This window comes from Hordeum vulgare, chromosome 7H (genome assembly GCF_904849725.1).
Source record: "Hordeum vulgare subsp. vulgare chromosome 7H, MorexV3_pseudomolecules_assembly, whole genome shotgun sequence".
NCBI lineage: Eukaryota > Viridiplantae > Streptophyta > Magnoliopsida > Poales > Poaceae > Hordeum > Hordeum vulgare.
The window spans coordinates 373,438,618-373,449,109 of NC_058524.1; the positions used below are offsets into that span (position 1 = coordinate 373,438,618).

The 10,492-nt window shown below is 42.8% G+C and overlaps 1 protein-coding gene across 1 annotated transcript; it reads right to left on the reverse strand.

The window, feature by feature from the left end:
• Window positions 1-1,273: 1,273 nt before the first annotated feature.
• Window positions 1,274-9,961, reverse strand: LOC123407370 (stomatin-like protein 2, mitochondrial). The gene is made up of 9 exons (XM_045100485.1): window positions 9,771-9,961; window positions 9,446-9,692; window positions 7,723-7,872; window positions 6,782-6,839; window positions 6,521-6,613; window positions 2,639-2,671; window positions 2,168-2,259; window positions 1,979-2,038; window positions 1,274-1,894 (listed from the first exon to the last, which is right to left on the reverse strand). Exons 1-9 carry the CDS (start codon window positions 9,884-9,886, stop codon window positions 1,652-1,654), a joined length of 1,092 nt encoding a protein of 363 aa, XP_044956420.1. The 5' UTR covers window positions 9,887-9,961; the 3' UTR covers window positions 1,274-1,651.
• Between the last annotated feature and the right edge of the window lie 531 nt (window positions 9,962-10,492).

Consider the following 10,492-nt stretch of genomic DNA (forward strand, 5'->3'; position numbering starts at 1 on the left):
AAGCTCTCCTTCAGCACTACTTTTCACCCTCAGACAGGCGGACACACGAAACGAGTAAATCAGATACTCGAGGACATGCTCCGTGATTGCGTTTTGGCATATGGAGCCAAGTGGGAAGATTGGTTGCCCTTTGTCGAGTTCTCCTACAATAACAACTACTAGTCCAGTCTCCAGATGGCACCATTTGAGGTGTTGTATGGATGCAAGCGTCGCACTCCCCTCAACTGGTCTGAGACCGGAGAAGGACTGATCTTTGGACTGGATATTCTCCGTGAAGCCCAAGAGCAAATTCAACTCATCAAGGAACGTGAGACTGCCAAGTCAAGACACAAGAGCTACACCGACTCACGCCGCTGATACATGTGTTTCCGTGTTGGAGACTATGTTTATCTCCGTGTCACGCCTCTCAAGGGAACGAAGCACTTCCACGTTAAGGGAAAGCTCGCACCAAGATACATCGGCCCCTTCAAGATCTCCGACACGCGGGGGGAAGTTGCTTAACGGCTAGAGTTACCTTCCGAGCTTTCAGATGTGCACAATGTTTTCCACGTGTCATGACTTCGAAAATGCCTCCAAGTTCCCAACCGTCCGGACCTCTACAAGGACATCGATCATCAAGCCATCAACCTTCAGCCAGACCTCACTTATTGTGAGAGACCAATCCACAACTTGGAAGAAGCCGAGCGTTGCACCCGAAGCCGCACCATCAAGTACTTGAAGGTCCAGTGGAGCAACCACACCGAAGCAAAAGCAACATGGAAGCGTGAAGACTACCATAGATCTGAGTTTCCTTATCTCTTTAGTGCTTAGCCTAGGAATCTCGGGGACGAGATTCTTGTAAGGGGGTAGGTCTGTCACACCCTGTGTTTGTATCACTTTGCCGCATTATGTTTTTACAAAATTTGAAACCAACTAGAACTTTTTGAGAGCTTGTGATGGATGTATTGATTGCAACATGCTTGTGTTTTTAAGTCACCAAAATTATTCTTCTCACTAAAACTCCTCTCGTCGGCCCCAACGCTTGCGACCATGCAATGTGTATAGGATCATAAACTATTTTTATAAAAAATTAAAATTATTTCAACAAAAATGGCATTTATATATTTTAAGGTTTCAAAACCCTTGAGTTGGGATTTGTATTACAAGTTCTTAAATTAGGAGGGATGTTTTACCCTACAACTACAAGTCCAACTGTAACCTACTTGTACACAATATTCGATACAACTCCAACACCGACTCTGAACAAAAATCCAGAGACTTACTGCAAAGAACAAAACTCCAAAACTCCAGAGTAAACCCATTGGAGAAGTAAATAGAGTAGGACAACATGCAAACTGTCAACATGTAAAACTGACATCGGAACACATGAAAAAAAAAAAACTGCAGTGAAATATTGCCATCAAGCGTATGCTGGCATCGTGAGGGATATACTTGCATTTGCACAAGTCTTGAAGGCTGCCATCAAAAACTCTCCAGACACCTAGCCTCCTTGCATTTGGCGCCTGGATAACCAATGTCAGGTCAATTACCATATCAACCTAAGCCGACTCAACATCACATGAATTAAGCTCGAAACCTCAAATGCTGCTGGTGTTTTCAGTGACACCCTACTATCTAAAAAGGGTTCCCTTAGGTACTTGAACACGGCTGATCATTCTTTACGCCTCTGCAGGGAGAACGTGCTGCCATGGCCTGTTTGCGTGCTGGGTGGGGTCACGCTGGTCACAGAAGGTAGGCCAAACATATCGGCCTCTTCTTGCGGTCCTGCTTCCTCAGCTTCTTCTGCCTGTTGGTTCCCTCCTTTGGACTGGCTTATGTGCTTGTATATCTGGAGAGACTGGGCTATCATAGATGATGGGTTGCCAGCGTCACTTGGAAGAAGCATTGTTGTGGTCTACATTTCATAATGAAGCATCAGTACTTTGCCAAACACCATAAGGATTCATGAATCAGGAAAATGAAACTTCAAATATCTCACATTCTTGGCCAGAGCAGCAAATGCTGTGATGTATTGTTCAGCAATTCTCAGTTTTGCAGCCTGACAGGAGAGAATGAACAGCACAACATGAGCAGTGGAACCTTACTGTTTTGATAGATAACTTCTACATAAACAACTGTAAGGTCAATTAAACGCGATATTAAAATGGGAGTTGCCAAATCATGATACCTCAGCACTGCCTTCAGCTCTCATAGACTCTGAGACCATTCTAATCCCTTCGGCGGTAGCTTGTGACTTGGAAAGAATCGCTTCAGCCTCACCTGATGTTTATCAACAAAAATAAATGAGCCCAATTGGCACAGAAATTCCCCTTCAGAAAAAAAAAATACAGTACAAAACAAAATGTTTCAACCTAACCAAACCAATCCACACTAGCAGCCCAATCTTCAACATGAGCAAGATGATGAAAAGATAAATAGAAAAAAGAGGATGCATGATGTGAGCACAACTATGACAAAACTTATCAGGTGCATGCGGACCATATCTGAAGAGGTTAGCACAACAAATGGGGAGATGAGCAAATTCGAAAGCAAGGGGGGTGCTGGCAGAACAAATAGCGCAAACCGATGCATGCTACACAAATCAACAGACCACATTGTCATTACAACATAGAAATGATAAGGTTAGAATTGAACATACCCTTTGCGCGGTTTGCCTGATCCAACATAGCCCCTGTTAAGAATAAATGGAAAGTGTCAAACATAAAGACCCAGCTTTTAATAAAATTTGATATAGGTCATACTCTATATGCTCATGTTATCTGAGCCGCTAGTCCTCCGTGGGATCAGAGCAGTCGGTTGTATAAAGTAACATATTCAGGATTCTAACACTATTATTGTATGAGCACTGCTATGCACACGACGCTGCGAGGACGATTTGTGCACGACAGCACATATCAGTGCGTCCATGCATACCATCAAAGTGCAGTACATGGCTGGATTGCCTCTCGTGCCGATGTCGTGCAGGCATGCATCGTCCGCACAGCAGTTTTGTTATTGCATAGCGCTCGCATGACCAGTCCCTACTTCATAAATATTGGGGCCCTCGTTGGTCCTATACGGTCATGGTATCAGCAGACTTTCCTGGACCGGGTGCGAGGCCGTATGGTCCACTTAAAAGTCGTACCAAGGAAGCCAACGGCCCAATTTATTGGCTGCTGGTGGTTGTCCACATCAGATTGTTTATTCTACTCTCAGAATCAGCTTGCGCCCGAAACAAGAATTCAGGATCCTTATTAGGCCGCTCGAATTTTGGGTCATACTTTGACTATCTGTTTGACTAAAATATGTGATGTATATTATAAAAACTATACTATTGGATATTTGTTCGAAAGAGCTTTCCTACGGTATAATTATTGTGACATATAGTTCATATTTTATTAGTTTTATGATCAAAATTTGCTCCAGAATATAAGGGGGCCAATAAACCCCAACATAGGAAGTAGCTCATCGGAAACCTCAAATGATATTCTTGACATCATCATCAGCTTCAACCCTACTTATTTGCCCACAGAGATTACATAGAGACCGTTTCGTAAATGGCACTTTCTCCATTGCCCCGAAGAACTCTCCAATAATGTTGTACACCTTACTAATGTTGACGTTATTCTTCCTCAGATTCCTAATTAGGTCCCTTATGTAACATCAATATGCTTGTGAGATGGCTAATGCACCATCTCCCTGCATATTGGTGTTAGGATGTGATTGTGCTACACTAGGTGCTCCGTTATGTGCCATCCATTGTCCACTGTGTAGCAGCCTAATCATCGCTGGGCATTCACATTGGCAGGATCTTGTGTTCTCACGCAATGGTTTCCCCTGTTTCTTTCAACAAACTCCTGATTAGTTACACCCCTATTTTCAGAAATGGGCACAAATATGCATAAATAGGGACTTACTAGGCACCGGTAACCAAGATCCTGACTGTATCCCCAAAGAGGCGTGGAGAGGCCTCGGAGACATGGCGATAGTATCGCTAACTAAACTTTTCAACCTCTTTTTTCAGGCAAACAAGATGCCAGAAGAATGGAGGCGGAGTATATTAGTACCAATCTTGAAGAACAAGGGGGATGTTCAAAGTTGTAGTAACCATGGAAATAAGCTGATGAGCCATAAAATGAAAGTATGGGAGAGTCATTGAGCACCACTTAGGAGGAGGAATGACAAGCGTGACCAAAAATCTGTTAGATTTCATGGCCGAGAGGTCGACCATGGAAGCCATTTTCTTGGTACGACAACTTATAGAGAGATACAGGAAGCAAAAGGACCTGCATATGGTTTCATCGACTTCGAGAAGGCATACAATAAGATACCGCAAATGTCATGTGGTGGACCTTGGAGAAACAAAGTCCCAACAAAGTACATTACACTCATCAAGGACATGTACGATAATGTTGTGAGAAGTGTTTGAACAAGTGATGGCTACACTGATGACTTTCCGATTAAAATATGTGCACCAAGGGTCAGCTTTGAGCCCTTATCATTTTTGCATTGGTGATGGGTGAGGTCATAAGGGGTATACAAGGAGATATCCCATGGTGTGTGCTCTTTGCGGATGATGTGGTGATAGTCGATGATAGTCGAACTGGGGTTAATAGGAAGTTAGAGCTTTGGAGACGAACTTTGGAATCAAAAGGTTTTAGGCTCAGTAGAACTAAACTAAGTACGTGAGGTGCGGTTTCAATACTACTAGAGTACTAGGCATGAGGAGGAGGTTAGCCTTGATGGGCAGGTGGTAACTCAGAAGGACACCTTTCGGTATTTGGGGTCAATGTTGCAGAAGGATGGTAATATCGATGAAGATGCGAGCCATCGAATCAAAGCCAAATGCATGAAGTGGCGCCAAGCTTCTGGCGTTCTCTATGACAAGAGAATGCCGCAAAAGCTAAAGCGCAGATTCTATAGGACGACGATTCGACCCGTAATGTTGTATGGCGTTGAATGTTGCCTGACTAAAAGACAACATGTTCAACAATGGAGTGTAGCGGAAATGCGCATGTTGAGATGGATGTGTGGCCACACAAGAAATGATCGGGTCCAGAATGATGATATATGTGATAGGCACCGACTGAATAGAAGCTTGTCCAACATCGCCTGAGATGGTTTGGGCATAGACAACACAGACCTCCAGTGCATAGCGAACAGCTAAAGCATGCTGGTAATGTCAAGAGAGGTCAGGGTAGACCAAACTCTGACATGGGAAGAGTCTGAAGGAGAGATCTAAAGGACTGGAATATCACCAAAGAACTAGCCATGGACAGAGGTGCGTGTACAGCTATCCACCTGCCATAACCATGAGTTGGTTTCAAGATTTAATGGGTTTCAGCTCTAGCCTACCCCAACTTGTTTGGGACTAAAGGCTCTGTTATCATTGTTGTTGTTGTTATTTAGCTCACTCTTCTCACACCCAGATACTAGACCAATATTCCCAGAAATATAGGTTACAGAAGTCACACGCCTCTGTGCTCTGGTTTACTTACTTCGTCTCCATGGTTGTCTGCAAAGCCTCTGATGCTTTTTTTCTAGAGCCCTCATCCTGCTAGGTTATGGTGCTCTTTCAGGCCTTGTTCGGTTAATCCCACCGAGGAAGGGATTGGAGAGGAATGGAGGGGATTGAGGTGGAATTTGACTTGTAGGGGATTTAATCCCTCCCAATCCCTTCCAAACCCCTCCAATTTTAAAGAAACCGAACAAGGCCTCAAGTGGATTACTACCAACTCTATGTCTCTAACCCTGTGGTAAACAAATGGAAGCTTATTTAGCGACCAACCACATCCCAACAATAGATACCAACGACATGTTAATATGCTTATTCCTATAAAAATCCAAGTACGACATGTATACACGCCACGGTGCATCATTGACCACTTAATACATACTCCCTCCGTCCCAAAATAAGTGTCTTAACTTTGTACTAGCTCTAGTACAAATTTATACTAAGCTTGAGACAGTTATTTTGGGACGGAGGGAGTACTAGCCAAGACCACTGATTATTTGATCTACAATAAAAAGGCCAATGACTGTCTTCAAATGCCTCGTGTCAGTTCAGCAATCTGTCGGTACCGTCAGAAATAATCTTCCCTACTTGCTTAACACACACTGTCACACGGATTCAATCTACTTAAATATGAATGAAAAATTCCTCTGCGACCCCCCATCATGCTCAGTGTGGCATACATAATACGCATAGTGCCGTACCGATTTCCAACCTGTTCTATCTGCTGCTAAAACAGTCAGGGATTCCACACTAGGGGTAGCTTCTGACTATATGCCGGTACGGACCACATCGCTGCATCCCAACTTTTATTATTATTTTCAAGCAACCCAACTTAAAACATCACAATCCATCACTACTACAAAAATAGGTTAACATAAACATCATTAACACTAAAAAACTTGGGGTGGATTAATGTGGTTAAGCTACAATAAAGCTGGATTCCATCTCATATTTATCCCCTTTTCAGATAAATTATTACAGAAAATACCAATTTGAACAAAGATAAAAAGATCATGCGCTACTCACCTTCTGACTGGAGAATTTGAGCACGCTTTCTCCTTTCTGCCTCTGCTTGCATCTCCATAGCATTCTTCACACCCGATGGAGGAGAAATGTCCCCTGCAAAGTCGGTTTAGAAATATCAGAAATTTAACAGATATATAAATCTAACAGGTCAAAAAACAGAAAAATGTACTGATCTCAGAGGGAAGTCCTATGCAGAATTGGTTTAGAAACACCAGAAATTTAACAGATATAACTGTAATATCAAAAACAGAAAAAACATACTGATCTCGTAACGAAGACACTTCAAGCCCCAGTCTGTCGCAGCCTCATTTATGGACCTCTGTGAAAAAAGAATTTCAGAAGGTACCATGTATAACTGTGCTGAAGTATGATAAGGAGATGGAAATAGTGAAGCCCGCTACATTAGAGGAAAAAGAGCACATGACTTTGTAAGATTAAGTTGCATCTTGGTTAAGGATGCTAGTTAAAAGGGGCATGATTTTAAGATACAGCTACTTCATGACAAACATCTAGTGACAGTGATCCACATAAGGAGGCAATCAATCTTCAACGGAATTGTACAATTATTCTTCAGAGAGGAGCTTTATATATAGAAACTAGGATGTTGTTGCCGAAAACTCAGATGCAATAAAGTTATTTTACCTTTCAGGCTTTCACATTTAATGTTACTGTCCAAAGTGAAGACGCCTGCTGTTTTTGCAACTGCTCTTTATATTCCATGTTTATATTTGTAAGTTAATTCCTCGTTCTTGCAAAAATTATTTAATACATAAACAAACATTTATTTTACCAGCAGTGCAATGTAAACAACCACACTTAACAAACTCTAGCGATTCTGAATAAATGAGATGAGAACAAGGATTTCTTGGTATATAGATGATGTACAAACCATAGTATGAACAAGGATTTCTTGGTATATCTGTTTATGCTCTTTCCACTGTACAGGTTCATAATGAGCATTCTTGTTATTTTTACTAGTCTAATTTATGTATATGCAAATTAACTAAGAAAAAGGAAGTTATTATAATGAACAAGGATTCCTTGGTACATAGATGATGTACAGACCATAGTATTACAGTTAACATAAGAACACTTCCCATTACTTTAATTACTTGTAATAACTTGTAGGTGTTGTTTTCTGCAACAGTTGCCTTGATATAGAAAGAAAAACAAGTAGTTCAGATGCAAACAAAATGTCATACCACAATCTTCTCATTCAATGTGTCTCTCTCTTCAAAAGTCTTGTCCAAAGTTATCTTTCCAAGCTCACTTCTCATAGTTGTCTGCGCAAGTTGAATGACTGCAAAAATGGGATTCTCCACGCCATATGAAGCACGGTAGGGATCAACAATCTGCAAAGTTGGAAAACAGAAAGATAAGAACTAATCAACTGTGACCAAATTATCTGAAAGTGTCAGATATCCTCAAGACAGATAAAGCAACCTTGCTTAACTTTTACGATCAAACAAAACATATACATACCCCAGAAATACAAATCTAACTACCAATTATGCCATTCATCACAGCAGCCATCCACCTTGAACCATTTCAACAGCATTGAATAAAAAAAACTAAGTGTGGTCCCATGAAGCCTGTGAAGATTACATGACAAGGAAGTGAGCAGCACATGTACAAATACAACTCCTTGCAATGGAGCTTTACCTCCATATCCCCAAACAATCTAAACAGGATATACCCCAAACCATGTGAAATGCTGAACAATGGACCTACAAATTACCAAGAGAGTACCTAAGTCGATTATTATTACAAATGTATGCACCCTCTGCCAAAGAAATTTGAACAGCAGCATATCTACGCACTTGCTTTTAAAGTCAATTGTTACTGCTGTGGCCCTAGGTCAGACCCTAACACATTTGTGCACCACAAGTCCAGAGCCTTGTTCATTATGGACCCTCAGCAACTACACAGATGCACATAAGCCAGATTAACATGGACAGCAGACAAGGTATGGAAGAATGATACAAGTGCCAACATCCCAGTCAAAACTAGAAGTATGGAACAACATTGGTTGATATCATGTAACTGACAGGGGATTACAGGATGAGGCCGTGCATCACCTTAGGTTTGCTAAAGCTACAGCTGTTCAAAGTGAGCCCATGCATTGATCACATTAAACATAGGCCATGACATCTACAGCTCAATGCAATCAGAAGGAGCATGCTATACCCATCCTCAAGTCCTACAGAAGTAGAGCAACCTATACCAACTGGACACCCAGTGCAGCAGTGCCACAATAAACCCCATTATCCCCACAGAAGTAGAGCAACCTGCACCAACTGAACATGCAGTACCACAATAAACCCCAATATCCCATGCTGATAAATACCGGAAAAAAAATACCAACTATAGGATATCTTTTCTGTCCTAATACAAGGCGAGCTGACTCTGTGAATGTTTCAGAAGTGGATAACTAAGGTGAACAGAAATCTTTAGTTTGCTCAGGAAGTGGCCACAAGAGGAGGAACCTAGAAAATGTGCTCCCATAATTTACAAGTATAGGCATCACACACGAAATCAGTTTAACAACCAGATGAAATTGTCCTAAACTCCAAATGAGTATTATCTACACGTCTTCACCCTCCCAACTTGGTTCTCCAGAGTAATTTTCAGTGCAACAGAACTTCCGGATTGGAGTATCAAACCACCACCAACAGCAGCAATACAGCATGAACTTGAAGCTATAAAAATCCATCGTTGAGGCGCATTTCTAAGACCAGATGATATGCCCTAATTCAATGTGATGGTGGCTCATGACAACATATCACACGAAACTTGTCCCGAAACACGCAGCATTCATCCATCACTCCCCTAGACGACCGGAAAAGCACCAGACCCCTAGAAGTAACAGCAGAAATGCAGCCTCGCTAGTGAGGACCAAAGAGGCAAGGCGAGAACGAGGTATACCTTGACGTAAAGGACGCCGTCGATCTGGATGACCACGTTATCCTTGGTGATAGCAGACTGGTCGGGGATGGGGATGGCTTCCTCCTTGAGAGAGTGCACGTAGGCGATGCGGTCGACGAGGGGGACGAGCCCGTGGATCCCGGAGTCGAGCGTCTTGAGGTACTTGCCGAAGCGCTCAATCACGAAGGCCTTCTTCTCCGGTACGATGCTCACGCCCCAGTTCACCGGCGTGCTCAGCGCGTCGAACCTGATACCACACGGCGAAACGTCAGGCCGCTAGAAGGTTCCGGAACGCGGACGGAAGAGTTAGGGATTTAAGCGTTACCGTGAAACCTCGTCACGGGCGTAGTAGCGGGACATGGAGCGGGCGGCGCCGAGCTGGCGGGGAAGGAGGAGAAGCTGCCGCGCGGGGGCGGCGGATCGGCGGAGGAGAGTCGCCATCGTGCGAAATCGGAAGGGAAGAAACTGGTGGGCTTTTCGGGCGACTCGGGTAGACGGAAGGAAGTGTGAGGTTTTCCTCCGGTGATTTAGGCAAGTCGATACTCTTTTCTATTTATTTTTCCTATTTTTTTCTATCACAAAAATAATACCAATAAAAACTTCAAATATTATTCTTTTGGACCAATGGTATAACATTTGTGACATTCGGGCCTGTTTGGGACTGCTCTACTCCAGAAAATTCAGCTCCGCTCTAGAAAATATAAGCCAAACGGGGTAGCTTCACGATATACAGCTTCAAAAAAAACTAGAATCTAGGGTCCAACTTCATGTTTTTTATGAAGCTCTCTAGGAGGTGCTTCATAAAATTGTAGAAGCTGGAGTTTGAGCGAAATTACCCACCACTGTCACCCGTAAGTGGATACCCCTTCGTTTCTCCCCTCTCATCCAATCAAATAGATCATTTCCACCAAAGTTTCCATTAGTGAAGCTGGAGTTGGATAAAAGCCAAACGTTCTCTTTGAAAAAGCTACAACTTTCGTATGAAACTGCTCCAAAGTGGATCTGATGGAGTGGAGCTGCTTTTGATGGAGCGGAGCGGTCCCAAAC